The sequence below is a fragment of the Chironomus tepperi genome, unplaced genomic scaffold (assembly GCF_022539635.2).
Source record: "Chironomus tepperi strain 1889 unplaced genomic scaffold, CSIRO-AGI_Ctep_v1 contig_33, whole genome shotgun sequence".
Lineage (NCBI taxonomy): Eukaryota > Metazoa > Arthropoda > Insecta > Diptera > Chironomidae > Chironomus > Chironomus tepperi.
The window spans coordinates 1,848,225-1,870,367 of record NW_027226155.1 but is presented as its reverse complement, the minus strand read 5'-3'; the positions used below and the strand labels follow the sequence as shown (position 1 = coordinate 1,870,367).

Below are 22,143 nucleotides of genomic sequence, written 5' to 3'. Positions count from 1 at the left end.
TCCTTTTTCAATACACTTCTTAATCCACACCCTTCGACATCCACATTATCATCACCACTTTTTTTTTTCGAATAATGCAACTCAATCCACATTCACCCCTTATAACCTTCCACAAAAATATAAAACGATTTAATGAAATTGCAATTTCACCTTCATCTTCATGATTTTAAATTAAATCAAGTTAAATCCATTTGAATCTTTGCTAGTTAATTGAATTGTAATCGATTCCAATTCGATGTAAAATTTGCATAATCAAATCAGCATTTGTAAACTTTTACTAGAAGCAATCAGCATATTAAATTAGTGCCTGCATATTTATCAATGCTTTAATTGAATAACGTAGTGTGACCATCGATATTGTTGGTGAGAATTGGGTCAGCATTTGAGGTTGAAATGATGGTGTCATGTCAAATTACAGTGTAATTAGCTTTGTAAAGGAATTGGAATGGTTAAGGGTCGAATAGGGTCAAGACTCACTTTGGAATGACAGTTTTAAGTCATGTCGTATCAAATTTGAATCCTCATTGAATGTCACATATTAAGAGCAGTGGTGGACAACCTTTTGTTCTACGCGGCACCTTGGTAATAAGTCTCGACCAAAACAACACACGACATGCGATTCATGGCATTACCAAAAATGTGCCGCGACACATAAGTTGTCCACCCCTGGCTTTAGACCATCCAAAAAAATTAAGAATTGCACCTATTAGCATAAGAAAACACAAAACTTTTACTAAAATTTTATGCACAATTTTCTAATTTCTTCAAAACTTTTTATTTTGTACAATTAGTTAAGTTCAAGAGAAGCTTGAGAAGTTTAATATATTAAAACAAATATGAATATAAATTCTTATGCAGAAATACAAAATGAATGTCTGCATCAAACATAGATAAAATTGAATGTAAATATGCATACAAGGATGTTCATATTTTCTCCCATACATCTTTTAAAAACTTTTCTTTCTTTTTCTTCAGTTATTAGCATGAAAAAAGAATTTTTATTCTTTTAGAGTCGAACCGTATATTGATGATAGTTGGAATTAAATTTCAAGTAAAATTTCTTCTACTGGTCCTTTTTCGGATATCATTTTGGGGCAGTTAAGTGCTTCTGTGAAGCAATCGGTACTACACTTAACTCAAATTTGATGGAATAACTTGAATATCGTCAGTTCGAATCCTATCATTTACAAAATTGTGTTTTTTCAGAAGCATAGATACAATAACTGCTTATTGTACGAGATCAAGAAGAAATTGGAGCTCAAAGCAGCGAAGGATTAAAGAATTGGAAACGAGAGACTTAGAAATGGAAGACTTGTTGATAAAACGGATCTAAATGTATCACATTATGTCAATTGGAAATCGTAACGAGAGCCTTAATTCAATCTGACACTCAGATTTTATAGTTATAATTTTGATGCTATTTATGTAAATATAGGTTGAAGGTTGAATTGTGTAAATCGAAAGAATAATATAGACAATTTGTTCCAAATCGAAAAAAGCATTCATGAACTGCGTTCAGAGAATCATTGCATGACATCCCTACTATGGAACCCGAGTCATTTGCAAGACCACGAGTACGTCATGAGATCTGATATACTTTGCAATATACCTAGTTGTAATTCAGAATATCCGTCAGAATATGCCTACAGCATGCGAAAAATAGAAAAAGAACTTCAAATTAGACATATTCTGGAATTGACCGGAACTTTTTCATGAAAAATATGAGTCGTCTCCGATCTCTGCTTAAGACCTTTGGCATTATCTACTTATATACTTATTTACTTACTCCGCTTGTCATACAGATCAGTTGTGATCCTTGACCACTCTTAGATGGCGCCTAATCCAAACGGCAAATTCCCTAATCCAAACGCAATACTATCTCGATCAACAGATTCTCTTGATGAGTTCTTTGGCTGTATGGACTGTTGGTATGTCTGTACATGTACAAATTCCTCCTTCAGAATATCACAATGACTTAAAAGAATCAAGTTGAAATTTCACATCCAAACGGAGTGAATATTCAAACTACATCCTTGTGCCACCCAATTTAGTTCCTCTATAAATTCATGCAATTAAATGAAGAAAATCCAAAAAAAAAATAGAAACTTTTTCCTTTGTTTATTTTTATTTTCCTAATAGAGCAACATAAAAACGAAACATTGTGAAGATGCCTGAAAAGTTTTTCTTTTCATTATTTCAAAAGCTTTTGAATAAAATAAATAATGCATGTCTAAATGCAACAAAATGCATACATACTTTTTTTATATTTTATACTAAATACCTACTTTTTATTCGTTCCTTGCCCGAGCGACACAAGTGATGAGGGATCCGCCAGGGAGCTTTAAAGGCTGTCTATATTACCAAGTGGACACCGCATTCGTTTAGTGTCCATTTGGCTGCCAAATTTAGGCAACCCAATTTGCCAAATGGACGAATTAGACAAATTTAGACGTCCATTTGGCAAATTGGGTTGGTAGCCAAATGGACGTCAAAGAAAGGTGGCTTCCAATTGGTATTAATAAAAGCAGCCTTAAAAGATCCATGCCGGAGCCTTCTTCACATGTGTCGCTCGGGTCAGAAGGAACAAAAAATAACATTTGGAAAAGTATAAATACAACTTAAATCTTAAACAAAAAAATATCGCATGAGAAGAATTTTTTGTGGTTAAGAGCTTCATGTAGACACATTAAAAGGAGAGGAACTAGAGTTATTCAACACACAAAAAAAGATAAACAAAATAATGCGGGTTTATTCAAATTGGCATAGAAAAAAGTATGTGGTGGCAAGAAAAAAATGAAGGAAAACTAAATTGCATTGAATTAGTTCCATTAAAATGTTTGCGATAAATTAATGCATCAGTTGAATGTTTAATTGTTCTTTGAATTTGATAATTGGTCAAAAATACTGCAGTACTTAGCTAATAATGTTGATTGTTAAAGAAAATTCTGAAGGATAATTAACTTATAAATTGTGCGCATAAAAACACTTTAACATACACTAGTAATTAAAAAATTTAGATTGATTCGTCATAATAAAGTACTTTTTTGATACTCTTTATCTGATGACACACAGATTTGTGCATGACAGAGCTTGTATTGAGTTGCATTGTCAACGAGATTTATCAGGGCTTGAATTAGACTATATCAGACTCAAGTAAAGTAGATTCAAGCTAAACTCGATTAAAGTCGATTAAACCGAAGTCAATTTGAGTCGACTCAAATAAATTCCATCCAATTCGACTCATCCAAAGCCGATTTGACTCGAGTTAAAAGAATGTACATGATTCAACTATATGCTCTGGGTTTATAGCATTAAACAGTACATACCCAAAGTATACCAACGATTTTGAGTCAATTATAATTAGTGAGCGTTGAAATGAAAAGATTCAAGAAGTAATAAGGGTGAGAGAAGTGGAGCTCAATTACAGTTTTTAATGCATAAATATACACACTTAATGCACATTTTCAATATTTTGTTACGAAAGGAAAAGATGGTGTCAAATAGTTGATTATTCTCGTAATATAAATAACGCGTCTCGGTAACTTTTCAAACAGCTAGATAATGTAATAATTTAATTATTATTGAAAGGCACTCGTAGTAAAGCATCGGAAAATAGTTTCAGATTCGAACTAGTGTATCGGGTAGAAACCCAATGCGGATATATTCACACCGTCCCATAAAAAGTCTCGCGGGTAGGCCAAGCTTCGCTTGGCGAATGTTTGAGGGGTCAGGCTCCAGCGGGTAGGCCAAGCTTCGCTTGGCAAATGTTTGAGGGATCAGGCTCCAGCGGGTAGGCCAAGCTTCGCTTGGCAAATGTTTGAGGGATCAGGCTCCAGCGGGTAGGCCAAGCTTCGCTTGGCGAATGTTTGAGGGATCAGGCTCCAGCGGGTAGGCCAAGCTTCGCTTGGCAAATGTTTGAGGGATCAGGCTCCAGCGGGTAGGCCAAGCTTCGCTTGGCAAATGTTTGAGGGATCAGGCTCCAGCGGGTAGGCCAAGCTTCGCTTGGCAAATGTTTGAGGGATCAGGCTCCAGCGGGTGGCCAAGCTTCGCTTGGCGATTGTTTGAAGGGTCAGGCTCCAGCGGGTAGGTCAAGCTTCACTTGGCGATTGTTTGAAGGTTCAGGCTCCAGCGGGTAGGCCAAGCTTCGCTTGGCAAATGTTTGAGGGATCAGGCTCCAGCGAGTAGGCCAAGCTTCGCTTGGCGAATGTTTGAGGGGTCAGGCTCCAGCGGGTAGGCCAAGCTTCGCTTGGCGATTGTTTGAAGGGTCAGACTCCAGCGGGTAGGCCAAGCTTCGCTTGGCGAATGTTTGAGGGATCAGGCTCCAGCGGGTAGGCCAAGCTTCGCTTGGCGATTGTTTGAAGGGTCAGGCTCCAGCGGGTAGGCCAAGCTTCGCTTGGCGATTGTTTGAAGGTTCAGGCTCCAGCGAGTAGGCCAAGCTTCGCTTGGCAAATGTTTGAGGGATCAGGCTCCAGCGAGTAGGCCAAGCTTCGCTTGGCGAATGTTTGAGGGGTCAGGCTCCAGCGGGTAGGCCAAGCTTCGCTTGGCGATTGTTTGAAGGGTCAGGCTCCAGCGGGTAGGCCAAGCTTCGCTTGGCGATTGTTTGAAGGTTCAGGCTCCAGCGGGTAGGCCAAGCTTCGCTTGGCAAATGTTTGAGGGATCAGGCTCCAGCGGGTAGGCCAAGCTTCGCTTGGCGATTGTTTGAAGGGTCAGGCTCCAGCGGGTAGGCCAAGCTTCGCTTGGCGATTGTTTGAGGGATCAGGCTCCAGCGGGTAGGCCAAGCTTCGCTTGGCACATGTTTGATTTTCATACAAGGTTCAATGTTTCAAAAATCATAGTAAACATTGATTTTGAGATTTTGTATGAAAACGATAGTTTTTTGCTTTTTTAGAAGCAACGGCTGTTCCTGCCATGCCCAAAATCTAATCAGTTCTTCCTTGGAATGACACCGATCGAAAGCAAAAATTTAGAAGTCTCTACGATGTCTCGTTTTTGAGTTATCGTGTACATTAACTTGTTTGCTTGCTTACAGAAAGCGAATTTTTCGATTTTCTCAGCAACGCCTCAACCAATTTCAAATCTGTTGTTTGATTATGATGTGAAATTCCAGGCACAAACTTATTGTAATAGAACAAAACTTGCCATTGTGCTTAGTTTTGCTGAAAAATCCTAAAAACTGATTTTTCAATCTGAACAAATTCAATACATTCACACGTGAAAACGGTGTGAATATAAAAATTCTTGTCATGGAATATGTCTTGTGCCTTCGAGCTGATTTATCGACATATTGGTCATAAGTCTAATCTTTAGCTAAGGGGCCATTCATTTGTCACTTTAGGCAAAAAAAACGACTAGACCCTGCCCCCTGCCCCACTCCTCCCTCATTACAAAATGTCCATGCAAAAATTTTTTTTGGCTGTTACAAATTCCTAGGCAACCCTTTCCCCCTAAAAAGCGAACGGAATAAGTGAACCCCCCATAGATAAATCAATTGAAAGAACAACTGAAAAAGACAGAATGAGTGCAATCTTTGTGTGAATTCCAAGGGTCAGATACTCCACTGTACAGTACTGTATATAAATCAAATACAGTAAGTATTGTAAATACAGCCTGACTCTTGATGAATTCCATACCGATAGAGCAGGCAATAGAACAAATTATAAACAACTCTTAGCTTTATATTCACGAAGCTATGCTTATCACTTAATCATATTATTTTATATTCCTCATATAAGTAGATTCATTGATCTCATCTCATCCAGTTATTCCAAATTGAATTAAAATTCTTATACTTTATAAATTTAGAACATAAACATCGTAAAAGCTGCTTTAAATCCATAAATCTTATTTTTAAGAATCTAATATATTTTTCCATAGAGCCTATTTAAAATCTGTTATAACAAGAAATATCGAGACAGAATCCTTATAAACTCTCGAAATGATTCATACTCATACTCATACAATGTTTTAAAGTATCACAACAGATCGTTGTTTATCTATATACAATTTCTTCTTCTGACTTCACATCTTCTTGAGATACTTGTTTGTTTATTTATCTTTTTCTTGTTCCATTTCTTACTCTACTAACTCAAAAATAAGCTCCAAGATATGCGGCATGTGTTTGAATGGAAATTATATCGACATAATTGGATTTCCTTTGCAGATAAAGTTTTTTTTTTTTCTTCTTTTAAAACTGAAGAAGCTTCCTTTGGTTTTGATAAACTTGACCTAGATGTATGTCCTATGGGTATTTTATTGTCATCCTTACACAATTTCTATTTTATTTATCTCCGTTTGTGATTTGTTGTGGATTTTATAGAATCATACACAACTCAATTGTCTTCTATGACAAGCTTTAAAAGTCATAAAAATAGAATTTAAAGCTTTTAAAATTATCATCATTTAATAAGCCCAGAATAGCCAGCTTATGATTAATGAGAGCTTTGAAAACCGATATGACATGTCAAATGTGGTTTTGTAAATTGTCAAATAATGAGATCCGTTAGGTTATGTTAAATTTGGCCGCATTGGTATAAATTTCATGAAATTATAAAAAAAAAAAATTTAATTTGAAAAATCCTCAAATTTTAATTTCATGCCATGGTTAATTTGTGATATTTTTGTCGGATAATTTGTCATGTAGGAATTTGTCAACAATCGTTTAAACGATATTTGATAAAAATTTATTTTGAACTTGTGTATCTAGTTTATTAAAACTATGACATGACTCATGATATTGATGTTAATCAGTACAAGCTCATCAAATGCAAATTTCACAGTGAATTACTATTGTAAGAGCCACAGCCGTATTTAGAGCGGTTCCAATTTACATCTAACTTCCTCTCCTTTTTATGGAAATGACATAAAATGTTGCAATCTATACACAGATATCTACAACTGAAATTTGCTATAGAAGTTTTTGCATAGAAAGTCAACTTAATTTCGTCTTCATATTATGAAATTTTCCACAATTTGATAATAATCCCGAGTAAAAGTCTTGATGTTTACTTCAGAGTTTGCATAACTCCAATATCCAGACTCCAGTGGTCCAAAAGAAATGGTGGAGTAGACTTAAATGAAGTCCAGAATTCTAAAGTCCAGCCAACTCTGTTTTACTTAATTACTTACTGGCTTACCTACTTACGTACCTACTTACTTACTTACTTCGTTGGCTATTTCGATCAATTGTGTTAAATGGTATTATTCAGATGATGCTCAAAGCAGGCTATGTCGCTGGTTTACTTACTTCCTTACTTATCAGTGTCAAACCAAGCCAAATAGTGGTGCAGAGTAACACAAGACTATGCTTGGATCAAATAAGGTTGGTTAATACAAGGTGCGTTGGTCTAGTAAGATGCTCCCCTTAAATAGAAGCTAGTAGAACCATTTATTGGATTACATCTGTAAATTACCAATACCAAGTACAATACTGTTTCTATCAACATCCTCCTTCCAAGTATTCCATTATCGTCCACGAGATATACATAGTCAAATTTAAAGGAATTATTAAACAGCCTTGATGTTTGACAAAGTCAAATAATTGACTAAATTTAGCCTGTAATACTACTTCTTAATGATCTCAAGTACGCCATGAATTCCAAGAAATTTCTTCTAGTCTCAGATGTTGATTTTCTCCAAAGGCATTCAATTAAGCTTAATTATTTGATTTCAAAGCATAATCTATAACAATAAGTCAATTTCCTCCCTAATAAAAATAACTTCTATTCTCATTATATTGTTTTTATAATTTTTAACGACAAGTATACTGAAATAGCTTCCTCCACAATTTAAGTAGATTAATGGATCATTTGTTTACTTTAGCTCAAAGTGATGAAACATCCCGAGACATAATCTAGAATGGAAAATTTATTCGTAAGCATGGGAAAATTTATTTCTATCCTCCATCCATTGATTCATGATGGAAAGTTCCATCCGAATCCTAAACTTTTTTCATTAACACAAAGGGAAAAAAAGCATATAAAAATAGAGGATCCGAGAGAGAGGAAAACTAGTATAGACGTGGTCACACGTGACCGACGGAAGAGCATTTTCCCCGCAAAGTATCAAAACATTAAGAAGAACTTATTATTAACTATGTAAAAAATACGTACGTAAAACGTAAGTGAATTTTTGAAAAAAGTTGGAAAAAGTTAATTTAACCAGCTTTCCGGTTAACCACAGTTTTGTTTTCCGGCAGTCAGGAAAGCTTAAACTAGAGGAGTAGTTAACCGGCAGATGGACGAACAGACAGTCGGACATACAGTCGGACAGACAGTCGGACAGACAGTCTGACATACAATCGGATAGACAGTCGGACAGACAGTTGGACATACAGTCGGATAGATAGTCGGATAGACAGTCGGATAGACAGTCGGACAGACAGTCGGACATACAGTCGGACAGAAAGACGGACAGACAGACGGACAGACAGACGGACAGACAGACGGACAGACAGACGGTCAGACAGACGGACGGACAGACAGACGGACTGACTGACAGACGGACAGACAGACAAAGTGCGGACAATAGCATATTTTCCTCATAGGAAAATGCGCTAAAAATGGAAAGTTAACAGCAGTCAAAAAAAAACTTTTTTTTTCTAGTAAACAAAAATCAGGAAACCGTGAAAATAGCATAAAGCGTGTTAAATGCTTGATGAACGAACTGATGAAAAGGGTCCGCGGAAAATAAAATATTTGCTGAAATGCTTGAACATTTTTTATCCCTTTTTTTCTCTCTCTTGTTGCTTTTCCTATCTTTTTCCTTTGATAAACCTTGAACCCTTTCATGAATATTAAATTAGTAAAGAATATCATTGCATTTTCGGAATCTCATGGATGATGATAGAGTTTATTGCTGTTATTTTTAACCAGCAATCGCAGATAAATTGTAAAACATAGATGAATCAAGAAATCGAAGGAAGGAAGCAACTTTTGATGTCACAAATGTGTATTTTCTCAATGTGCTGCTTATTGAAGCATTTTATTTACATGAGATGTTTTCGTTTATGCATGTGTTGATACTTCGAATGTTGACAGATCGTGATCTTGGAAATAGAAAAATATATCGGATGCATGACTATGAAAAACAGATATAATTTGAAATTGAATTGATTTAAAGAAATCAATACTTTTAAAGGGTTTTCTTATGAATTTATTGGTTGTGCAGCACTTTGGTCGAAGGAATGTTTCTGCAAAGGTATCTGTATCTTGATTGAAATGAGTTTAGAGAAGAGAAACTAGCTTTGTGTCTGATTCTAAGGACTACTAATTATATCCAGACGACAATAGTACCGATTGGCACATATTGAAATGTTGCCAACAAAGTGACGTAGTGGTAGTATACTTAGAGCCAAGTGGCAGCCACTTGGCAAATCCGATTGTTTTCGCCAACTTGTTACTTGGTTCTAAGTATACTACCACCTCGTCGCCGTATTGGCAACATTTCAATGAGTGTCGATCGGGAGTAGTCGTTGAAACCATAGATTAAATTCAGGCAGAATTTAAAGAATCTGGAATCAAAAAGACCAATAAGCCACCTCCTCCTACGACTGTGCCTGTGGTGCTCTTGTCAACTCTGGTTAAAAGTCGATTCGGATTTAATATTGGCTCTAGTTGACTCGATTCCATACAATTTTTGAATTGACTTTGAACTACGCATTGAATTATAATCAATTTTAAGCTTCTATTCATCGTAATGTCTAAAAGAAGATATATATGTACACAGGTGAGTGACAAAAGTGACAAACTTTCGTACACAATTTGTTTATTCTCCGTATATGCAATATTGATTTATCATTGGTTTTTTTTATTGACTAGAAAATTTCTATACATTATTTGAAAGAGAAATATGTGCAGGAGCAGTTGAGTTTGCAAATTCCTCTCATTTTTTCTAGAATGTTACACAGAACTGGTAATGAAGGAATGTCAGTTAGATGTCAAAACTAAGAATTTGTACAAGCTTTGTGATACAGCCAGCCACAGAGTCAGATGGAAAGCATTTTGTAGCAACCTAGGCTCCAAGTCGGAGCATGGTTCCAGTAAGTAAGTACTGAAGTCTCAGTACTCACTTACTCTCAGTACTCTTAATATACATTTTGTCTAAACGATAAGGTTCATCCAGAACTTCAGGCCTTGGACAAGCTATAAGGTACAGCTGAAAACTGCAGGCTTGGGCATATAAAATGCAGGAAATTCAGTCAGGCACCTAAACATAGAAAAATATAGATGTTTTTCATACGCAATCCTATATTTCCTTCATCTTAGATGCAGTTTTTGGACACACCTTGTAACATCTTGAACAGCACAATTCACGACAATGACGTGGCCGCTAACATAGAACCAAGTGAGAGCCGATTAGCGAACACAACTAAACTTACCAATTGGTAGCAAAACTGGGTATACTGCTGCCTTGGCACAAGCCTAATGGTTGTTTTAACGAGCGAGAGTGCGCCAGACCACTGCACTCAATAGACCTACAATTTATAGTGAGATCAGAACCACACCTTTGATGACATTACTGCCTGTAGCGTTCAAAGGGAGGCTGTGAGCCGCGTTTCCATTACATATGATTCGAAAAAGGACATGTAAAAAATTTCCCATGCCCAGTCTCGAACCAATGATCACTAAATCGGTGTTGCATTAATTATGTACCGAAGTACTAAACCATTCCGCCACCGAGTCACTTTGACTCACTGATCGGGTATAGAATTCCCTAAAAATTGCATTCCTGTAATGTCTCAATGCTCTATGTTCATTAAGTTGTCTACATCCAGCTATTGCTCATCTCAATTTGAAGCAGTCATCGTTTTTGTACCATTTCAATTTTTTCTATTTCCAATTCCTAGCTAACATTCCAATGAATGAAATACTACAGAAAAATATTCTACAAAGAGTATTGATCTAAACAATCCAAAGACTACCTGAATGCAAGAAAAAAATTCCTTTTATCGTCACCACACTTTAGAAATCAACATGAAAAATTCTCTGCATCACTGCAACAAAGCTCTTTTTGCTATTCTGAGAAGGAAAAGAGGAAACTTCATCATATCATATGTGAATAGTTCTGTACGACTATGTATTTCATCAGTCAGTGACTACAAACATCTCAGACATTCTGTCATCTTTCACTGCACATCTTTATCATCTCGTCAGTGTCGTTTATGACATTTTTATAAGAAAATGCAATGTAAAAATGTATAAAAAAGAAAATGAATTTCAATGAGACCTGACATGTCGACCAGATGTATGTGATACATAATTTATAGTCAAGTCCCAAGCAGTTTGAATAATGTTTATTTCTGCTTTCAAAAATGGAATCATGAAATTACTGTCTATGTTGAGAACTGGAAAATTTATTGCAAATTTTCATTCGTATTGAATTTCAAAGAGAGGAAAGGAAGTAAAACAAAAAGAATGTTTTCAGCATTCAGCATTACAGTGAGTTGGAAGTCATCAAAATTGTCGGTTGATGAGTGATGAAATGCATTTTTTGGCAGTAAAAGTGGAGCTCATATCCTCATTTTTTAATGGTAAAACCTTAATTTAAATTACATAAAAACCAAAGAGACCACTTCTAGGTACCGTATTGGTCTTTCTGTATGAAAGCATACTATATTGCCTTTTAAGGTCAGTAACAGCTATCCAAAACTTTCAGTCTCAAAATTCTAATTAGCTCATTTCAGCACTACGTTCCTAAAAGCAGTCAAAATACATCCCTGGTTGTACCAAATTATGCTAAAACTAGACATCAACTGGACATTAACTTGCGACAAAAAGGAAAGGCATATGTGATATTGCCAATGGATTTTCTGTCAATTTCACATCTCACTAATTCTCTGTTCCATTAAATTGAGCATGTGTAGAGAAATTCGACTTTATGTTTACAGCAATGATCATTCTCATCATTCCTGTATGCGTTACTAATGCGTTTCTCAATGAAGTCAATTTAAGTTGATTTTTTAATAATGTCCTTGATAGATACAACTTAAAAAGAGATGTTTATGTCTAAATTTCCTCATTTTGTTGTTGACGACTGTTCAGGCAATAATAAAGTCTGTTTTATTTTCCTGGGAATTTTATTGTTTAATTGTTTAATTAAGTGCGTTCAATTTAGCACGTAGTATAGATAATAAACAGAATATTTGAACAGCTTATTGTTAATTGAAGTTAGTTTAAACAACAACTTACAACAAGACCATAGATGGTGGTCTGTTAATGTAAATATTCTTCAATGTTGGATTATTGACGAACAGTTGACCATCAATGGAACTAAATTGATTTCCAGTCAAATCAATAACTTCAATCTTGGTACAACTCTTAAAAGAAGCTCCATCAACACTAGTGATGTCATTGTAACTTGCATCAAAGAACTTCAAGTTTCCACAAGTCGATCCAAATGTCTTTGTATTGATTGCACTCATTGAGCAATTTGATGCTGTAAGATATTCAAGATTTGGGAATTTTTGGAATAGAATTGGTGGAATGCGTGACAAAAATGAGCTTGTAAAGACAACACGACGAACAGCCAAGTCATCAAAAGTTATCAAATGAGCTCCACCGATTGATGTTAGAAGTGAATCAACTCCATCAAGGATGCAAGTGTATCTGTTGTATTGATCAAGGAAGTAACGACAAACTGCATCTGATGGACATGTTCCTGGGGTTGGTGGGACTGTGGTTGGTGCCAAGGATGTTGGGGCAATTGTTGTTGGTGCCAATGTTGTACTTTGTGAACATGATGGTGGAGTTAGCATTGATGGCTGCCAGTTATTGTAACAAGGTTGAAGATTTGGTCCAACAGATTGATAATTAGTGTTCATAACAGAAGTAACTGTCTGTTCAGTGAGACATGCCAATCCATACAACATTATCTGGTCAGTAATATTTGTAGGTCTGCTTGAGAAAAATGCCAAAAAGTTAGGGCTGATAGCATTAATAATATTGTTACCTAAACCAATATTAAGACCGTGATAAATACCAGAATCGGTTAAATCTAATGGAGCCAAATACTGTATTTGATTATTCATAAGATTGAAGTAATCCAAAGCTTTTAACCCCTTTATAATCATTGAATCTAAGCCAGTAATCATATTATTTTCAAGACTAATAGACATTACGTTTGGAGTTGGTTGAAGCAAAGTTCCAGGAAGACAAGCAATTTTATTTCTTCCTAAACTTAACATATTCAAGTTACTAAGACCTCTAAATGCATCAGGATCAATAGTTTCAAGACTTCCATCCATCATTCCGAATGAATTTATATTTGTGCAAGTTTGAGCCACTCCTGCTGGAAGACTTTTCACGTTTGTATTGGCAATGTAGATCATTTTTAATGATGCACAGTTGGCAAATGAGTCAGTCACCATATATGTCAAGGAATTATTGTACAGCACAAAGTTTTCAATATTAGGAAAGATGCTGAAGACTTTTGTTGGAATATATCTGATCAGGAAGCCATCCATAAAGCTGATCATTGATGTGGCACTGTTTATATAATTCGATGGCTGTCCAGCGACTGTTATGGCTTCATTGTGCTGTGATACTTCTGTAATACTAACAAAGTAGCAGGCACCTGAAGTTTTATCAATGTTGCAGGTTAATTCTGCTGATTTTACTAAAGATGTCATCATAGAGATGACCAGAAAGATTGATCTAGTGGAAATAACGTCAATAAGTTTTAAATTATGCATTAAGTCTCAGTTATACTTACAATTTCCTCATATTTTTTGTTTATGACTTACGCTGTCAACGTTTAATTTTAAACTAATATATTTTAAGAAAAATAATTTAATATTGTAATAATATATCTGTTTTTGACATGTGGAATCTAGATAAGCAATAAACAGAAACCAATGAATAAAAATATTTACACGCACCTCCTGTTCTTCCGTTTTCTGGAGCATCTTCAGTTTATTTTAAAAACAAAACAAGTTGAATTCTTGGAATTTAATAAATTTTTTGGAATTGAATTCCAGTAATGGTCTTTAAACCGTATATCATTAAGAGTGCTATAGCAAGAAGGATTCAGAAAATATATCATTTATATATGACACTTTACAATATAGTCGAATAACCCTCAATAGCTCAGTGCTTGGGGCATTTGACAGTATTTAATTAAACTCAAAAATCATTCAAGAATTTCTAAAAAATCAACATCAAGATTGAATAAATGCAGAAGCGTAGCCAAGAAGGTGTCATTGGGGATCTGCTGCTTTCTTTGTGTATGTTGGGTTTGAAGATGGTAGAATGTAAACCTCACAATTCCAATGTATCCTGATTGGAATGGTTGCCATCTTTCAAGAAAGGTTTGGATAGGCTTTTACCCTTTTAAGTACATTTCCCGGCTCAGGATTAGATCCTTTAATGGTAACAAAGAAGATTTGCACTTGACATTTGGTCAAAGTTGGATTTATACTATGGTTTCCCCAGATTCCCTCAGGCTTTGGCTTTCTTAAATTCACTCAGACTTCGGATTCCCCAACTATAGGTCGTTGAGTTTACAGAGTTATCTTTGATATTAAGTTCCTTAAAATTAAAATGCTCCGACAAACCTCTATTCAACCTGGTTCTAATAATAATAATTTTAATAAAATGCACGCTCTAAAAACAATCAAATATCTCTATCATCTGCTAACAATTTTAAATAAACTGGCCGTATATTAATTGAATAATAAATTGCACATATTTATCATAATTTTTTTCATTTGAATAAATAAATAATTTTAAATATTTTCTATTAAAATGAACATGTTGAAATTAGATCATAAATTTTTATTTGACAACATTCAGAAGCTGTGCTTTTTTCACATCGATCTGCTGCAATAAAGAAAATCATCTAATGAAAAAATTTAATTAGTTTGAAATGAAATCGATTGGATATGAAATTGGAAGTTCTCACAACTAGTATCGACAGCAGTCATCACATTTCTCAAATAAATCTGTGTAATTGAAATTTGAAATTATCATGAAGTGGAAAATGAGAAAAAAGGTCATCAAAATTATCTATTGATTCATTTACGATGACACAAAAAGAAGCGAAAAAACCGCAAAGAAAATCTAGAAAATCTCATCATGTAAGAGAATAACATTTCATTGTTATTTTCAATTGAAAGAGAAACTTGAGCTTAGATTGACCCAAAAATGCGAACTCATGAATCCATTATACCGAGCGATAAATGTGAGGAAGGCTGTGGAATGGAGCCTTTAGGGTTCTGTTAAAGCTATTTTTGACATCAAATGGAAGCCACCTCCGTATGCCGCATTTAAGTTGCTACCATATGGAATCCTCTTGGCTTGGGGCATAAGTGACATGGAGGCGGCTTATGGCACATGAAACATGGAAGCAGCTTGTGACATATGTGGCATGAAGGCGACTTGTAGCACATGTGGCATGAAGGCGGCTTGTGGTACATGTGGAATGAAGGCGACTTGTAGCACATGTGGCATGAAGGCGGCTTTTGGTGCATGTGGCATGAAGGCGACTTGTGGTACATGTGGCATGATTTCGACTTGTAGCACATGTGGCATGGAAACGGCTTGTGGTACATGTAGCATAATTTCGACTTGTAGCACATGTGGCATGAAGGCGGCTTGTGGTACATGTGGCATGAAGGCGGCTTGTTGTACATGTGGCATGAAGACGACTTGTGAAACAAGTAGCATGGAAATTCAATATTGCAGCCACATCGAAGGCGACTTCCATTTGTAATAATGAAGAGCTTGATCAGAGCCTTTTTATTGTGTCGCTCAAAGGAGCCATTTGGATTCAACCATTTGTGTCTCTCGGGTTGTATAATCTCTATTCCCATTTTTTCCATGTCTCCAACTCTAAGATTTTCTTCTTTTTGGCTTATAATTTTTTTCATTCTTGAAGGAAAGGAGAGAAAAATCTTAAAGAAGAAATTATCGTAACTTTTCATTATCATCATTTCTTCGTGTATTTTTTTCCATTAAAAGAAAAAGAAATGAAAAATTCCGGAAAAAGAAGGAAAAAAAACTTTTATTTTTTTTGCAGCAAGAAGGTCACAGTGATAAATGACTTAAGCGACTTCAAATTTAAGAGATAGCATTTAACGAGTCAGCATAAAATAAAAATTTCATTTATTTTCATCAAAAACTTTCATAATACTTCAATGTCGCTGAAAACAAACAATAAGACTTGAATTGCTATGCCTTAAAAGTTCTTAAGAGTGAATTCTTAGATTAGAGGATATTGTAGTCCTTATCTGTTGGGGACACGACATAGAAATGATCAAAAATTCGGCATCAGTCAGACTTAACAATAATCTGAGGCCAGATTCCATCAAAACTGGCCTGGAGACATAGTTAGGCTGGACTGTTGTCGGCTCTTGTGTGTTTAGTCGTTTAGTCGTTTAGTTTCGGTCATGGTCAAGTCGTGGATTACGACCAAGATGTGCCGTGTCTCAAAACATTTAGAACATTAAGTTAACTTTCGTTAAGTCAACTTTCCTCAAGTCAACTTTCGTCAAGTCAAGTGTCGATGGAGATAGTATCACTTGATATTGGTTATTGGCAAGCGGTAGCCAGCGATAGAGCCAGCTTCAGGCGCCCACTAAGGGAGACCGTGGATCACACTTGATCTGTACAGCCAGCGAAGTAAGTATGTAAGTCAACTTCCATTCAGCCATGTCAGTCAAACCAAAATCAACATCCACACCATTACAACAACATAAGCTAAAGTCTACAGAATGAGTTGGAAGGGATTTGTAAAAAAAAAAACACATAAAAGTAGATTTTTCTAACTCGGATGACAAAAAAATGTGATGCAATGCAGCTGCCACTAGGTTAAATGTTTTCATTTCATGAATTTTTTCTTTTTTTCACATTCACTGATGTTTGAAGAACTAGTAAAGCATTAGTGTGAACATCACCTGGTGCAATAAAAATGCTTTCTAACTTTTTCTTTTTCGTTTTTATGCCATTATTATTATTTTTTCTTTCCCTTCCTTCAATTTCGCCGTCATTTCACAAATCCACAAATCGACTAATGGAGAAAATGTGTTTGCTAAAGAATGAGAGAATTAAAGTTTGGGGGATGCGGGGGAGGGCAACAAAAAAAATGAGTCTTTGGAAAGATTTCCAAGCAACAAAAGCACGCACATGTTGAGCATAGAAATATTGAAATTGGACACGCATGGTTAGAAAATAAAATTGTGTTTTGTGAATCGGGTACGAAACATTGACAGAGATGAAAATGTGGAGCTGGAGACGAGAAAAATAAAATCAGAATTGAAGGGAAATAGGAGGGGGAAATGCCATTTGTGACTTTTTAGCATAGATTGGGATGGGATGTAGACTCTTGGATACATTTTTTCTAAATTGACTAGGAGTTAAACAGAGCTAAGGATCTAGCCATTTACTACCGAGCGACGCAAATAGAGCGGATCGGAGTCTTCTTATGAAGCCGAGAGAAATTTTCTTACGAAGCCAAACGAAGCCTTCTTACCAAGCCGAGCGAAGTCTTCTAACACCGCTCAGTTGAGCGGAGCCGCCTTACGTAGCGGAGCAAGGCCTTCTTACCGTGCGGAATGAAGTCTTCTTACGGAGCGGAGTGGACACTTCTTATGGAGCGGAGCGAAGCTTTCTTACGGAGCCGAGCGAAACCTTCTTACGAAGCCGAGAGAAGCCTTCTTACCGAGCGGAGTGGAGCATTCTTACGGAGCGAAGTGGAGCCTTCTTCATTAGCATTTTATTTGGGAAAACTGCTTGTATGCATGAATATTTGAAATTCAACATCAAACAACTTCATACCCAACTGCGAACTGATGTGAATTTGATATTTCTAAGAATGCGCTTTAGACATTTGACATCGTTTGAATTTTATTTTAAGATTTTTATTCAAAAGGACTTGAAGATTGGAGTAATATAGAAATAATAAATTCTGAATAATTTATGATATGATTTTTCATAATAAAAATTGAAATAAATATTTGATATTTTTATTACTTCCGTTTAATCTTATAATATATACTGTTGGCATTAGATTTGAAGCTTTGCATAGTATTGTTTAAAATTCTATTGTATAAAGCAAGCATTTAAATAAACAATAGCAGAGCTCGAGGTCGACTCGAACTTTGTATGGTCTGAAAAAGTCCTGAAGTCTAGATGTGACTAAGTCCGATTGTACAGGCTTTTGTTTGACCAGTTGAACGCCTAACAATATTCACAACATGTTGCAATAACTAGCATATACCTGCATCTATCAGTCCCTATATCTATATGTTGATCCATATGTATACATTTCAATAGATTGACATGTATCAAGTCAGTTCCAATATTCCTAAAACATTTTTTTTTCTAATTTAAAAGCATTTCAGCTTTTATGGTTTATTATGCTTATTATTATCAATATATGAAAAAATGTAAAATTTACAAAAGTATATAAGTACATTTTAAAAGGAGCAATAGAAGTAGAAATTCTGAAATATATCTTAATTTTCGATGAAAATATTTCTAACGACTTTTAATTATTTGAAAATTTAACGGAAAAAATAAATTTGAAATTATATGCTCAGTTTTGACAGTTATTTGCTCAGTTTAAAAAATTTGAATTCAGTGTTTTTGTTTACGTATATCATTTGGAGAAAAAAAAATAATTTTTAATATTAAAATTCCTGAGGAAAAGAAGGACCAAGATGGACTTTGTGAAATTTAAAATGTTGTTAGCCGTTTATCCTACAAATCAGCGCATTCATCGTCATCAATTTGATATTCAGTATCATCAATACAGAAATTTTCATCATATTTGCATCTTATTGCTATTTTATCTTCAAAACTTAATTGATAATATTCATTGTTGTAGGTTTGTGTCGCTGATACGGTACAATTGAAGTCTCTGAGCTTATTGCGCAATATATCCAGCTTTTTGATTGAGTTTACATAAGTAACATTGGATTTCTGATCTCCCTGATTTTGATGCCCTATTTGCTTATGATAAACTTTTATTCCATCGTTAGTGACAAATACTCGTTCAATAACATCAAATCTCTTCATTTCGTTGCATGGCTTCAAAATATTCCGGATGTTAAACGACCAATCAGCTTTGACTCTGTATCTAATAAGATGCGATTTATTGCTTTCGTCCAGCGCTTTGTTGAAATTTCTAATTCCATTTTTAACAATCGATGCTAAAGTAGAGTTTACGAATGTACAGCACAGAGCAATTTCGGGAATCAGCTGATCGTTTGTAAATTTCTTTGCTTTAAAGAAGAATGATTCAATGGGATATTGTTTCATGTCCAATTTGATGTTCATTTGATTAAAAATATCATTAATCGCTGCATAATTATTTGCTCTGCGAAGATCTTCAGCATCATTCAAGTAAGCAAATCGAATCCACACCTTCTTTAAGTCTCTAGAACAAGCTTGTAGTGTATTGATACATTCTGTTTCGTCATTATTTTTCACGTCATCAATTTCTTTCTTGATATAACTTAGTTCATTGGTAGTAAATGAAGTACAGGCATTTAATTGATCAGTAAATACAAGCATTTTTGATTCAACAGCAGTTTGTAATTTAGACATCATTTGCATCATAGATTCATTCATTTTCATCATTAATCTAACCATATTCTTTGTGTCAATTTTATTGTCTTTAATTAATGAGCTAAATTCACCCGAAATGATTTTGGCTTCTTGAAAACTTGAATTAAATGTATCCATTGATAACTTGTTGAGCTTTCGGAATGCAGCAATAATACCGTTAGTGGAGAATTGATGAATTAGCTTGAATTTTGTTGTGATAATTTTTCCAGATAAATTATAATACAGAAAAATATGTTTAAATTTCCTTTATTGACTAATTACTTAATTTCACTGGTTAATCGATGGCTTAGCTAACAGTTTAGCTAATTTGTTCTTTTAAACTTTAATTTTAAATTATTATAAAAATTTCCAACGAAAAAACTTCTTCTAACCTTCACGATACCAAATTTATTTCATTCATTAAACATTGAAAATGTCATTATTTCATCCATTTCACCAATTCCAAGTATTTTGTACTTCAAAGTTAAGTTACATTATTTCCATAATTTCTAAGTAGAATCAAGGTATTTCAGACGGAAACAATTTTTAATGATGTTTAAAAATCCGCGCGTAGGATATTTGGCTTTGACACAACGTATCGTCTTCTTCAATAATGATAAGAGGTCATGACTTTTTGATTTTCCGAATGAAATAGCAATGTTCATGAGTCAAATGGAAATTTTCCAATTTAGTTGTCAATATAAATTCTTTAGAATGAATGCCCGATCTGGATATGAAGCTTAACATGTTAGCATCAGGTGTCGTGAAATGCCCGAGGAACATAAATGTAGAATGCTCGAAGTCGGAGCTTTTTAAGGTCCGTTAAAGCTTTTTTATTAACACCAATTGGAACCAGCCTTGATATGGCTGCTATTTGGCTCTAAAATTGCTTAAATGCGGTTTCCATTTGGTGATAATAAAAGAGCTTTAGCGGAGCCTTAAAAGCTCCTTGACGGGCCCTTCTTCACTTGTGTCACTAGGAGTTTTTGTGAAAATTTCAAATTTTAGACACATTTCTAAGACATACAGCAATATTAATAAAGTGTACTGAACGGGATGGAACCTCCTTTGTTCCTTCCCAGAAGTAATTACTAAATCATTCAATTATTCTGCTGACAATCAAAGAGAACAAAATGTTCTCGGAAAATTGTTGATATAAAATTTCGTCAATATTAAGAAATTGATGCTTATATTCAGCTTTAAATTGCCATAGTAAAATAAGTTCAACAAATACAAATACCAAAAATTTCTCGCATCCAAAAATCTACATCCTTCAAATGCTCAAATAAGCAAATGTGTGGGCTTAAACATGAAAAAATATTTGTATAAACTTTTTGATTCAGTTATCTTCTCGTAAAACAGTTTCACATCGATTGTTTGGATGTTTTTCGTCGACAGGTTGAAAGCAGAGATTTATTTTGACAGGTATTTTATGAGAAGCAGCAGCCATTGACTATAAATAGACGTTAAAATTGATCAAATGCCAATAATTTCGACATTGTTTGTTTTCCCGAGTAACACATTTGAAGAAGGGTCTGTCATTTAGCTTTTAAGGCTCCGTTAAATCTCATTTGTTAACACCAAATGAAAGCTGCTTCCGTTTAGCGTTCATATTGCTGCCAAAGCTGAGCAATTTCAATTTGATGTTAATAGAAGCTCCGCAGCTGAACTTTGTTAATTTGTGCCACCCGGAATCATCTCTGTTATGTCCAATAATATTTAGTAAATCCACAACATACTGCCAAAAAGCATAACTTTCAAAGTCTGGAAAATTTCACATCAACAACTCAAAAAACGCCAGCCAAACTTTCTTAAAAAGAACAAAACTTTTTCGTTATAAAACAAACAAAAATCTAACAAATTTTTCTAGAACTTCACAAAAAGATGAACAAGAAGCTCCATCCAAATCACTTTTACATTACAGATGAGATGAAAATCAAGAAGAAATCTAATTTCACATTTAATTCCTATGAGTTACATTAACACGTAGAAAAATGAGTGTGAAAGATGGAGCAAAAAAAGAATATAATTTTTTTCAACTCTTGTTATCTCCACCAAACCATCTTTTCAGACTGAAGGTTGTATATCATTTCTATTTTATGGCTGGCATGTTTGGGAAACATTTGTAAGCGCGTGTATGGGGCGAAAAAAAAATCACGTAAGAAGAAGTAGAGTGGTTGAAATAGAAGTGTTAGTTAGACTGGATTAATGAACTGTGTTGTGATTAAATAGAGCGCATTTGAGTCAAGAATTGGGGGGTTTGTGAGGTGAAATACACAAACTCGTTAAGGTGACTAGGTGATCATCACGTTTTGCTGCTAACAAGGTGATATAGAGGTATCTTATTAGGAATTAGACATTTCATAAGTATAAAGTCAATGTCACAAATAGAGTGGCATTAGAGCTAATAAGCCATTTGGAGAAAAATTAGACATATCAAGAATTAGTTATTCTATTGCCAATTGGTTAAGCGACAAATAGAAATCTTAAACAAAGGCAGCATACTTAGAACCAAGTGTTGACGCGTTCAATTGGAGTAATTGAATAACAGGACCAACCTTAGCAGCATATCATGGTCAACATAACTCGATTTCGTCGCCGT

At 35.0% G+C, this 22,143-nt stretch overlaps 1 protein-coding gene across 1 annotated transcript; it reads right to left on the bottom strand.

Annotated features, from left to right (window-relative positions):
* Positions 1-12,054: 12,054 nt before the first annotated feature.
* Positions 12,055-13,807, bottom strand: LOC139094227 (insulin-like growth factor-binding protein complex acid labile subunit). The gene is made up of 2 exons (XM_070645206.1): positions 13,708-13,807; positions 12,055-13,649 (listed from the first exon to the last, which is right to left on the bottom strand). Exons 1-2 carry the CDS (start codon positions 13,716-13,718, stop codon positions 12,182-12,184), a joined length of 1,479 nt encoding a protein of 492 aa, XP_070501307.1. The 5' UTR covers positions 13,719-13,807; the 3' UTR covers positions 12,055-12,181.
* Positions 13,808-22,143: the final 8,336 nt, after the last annotated feature.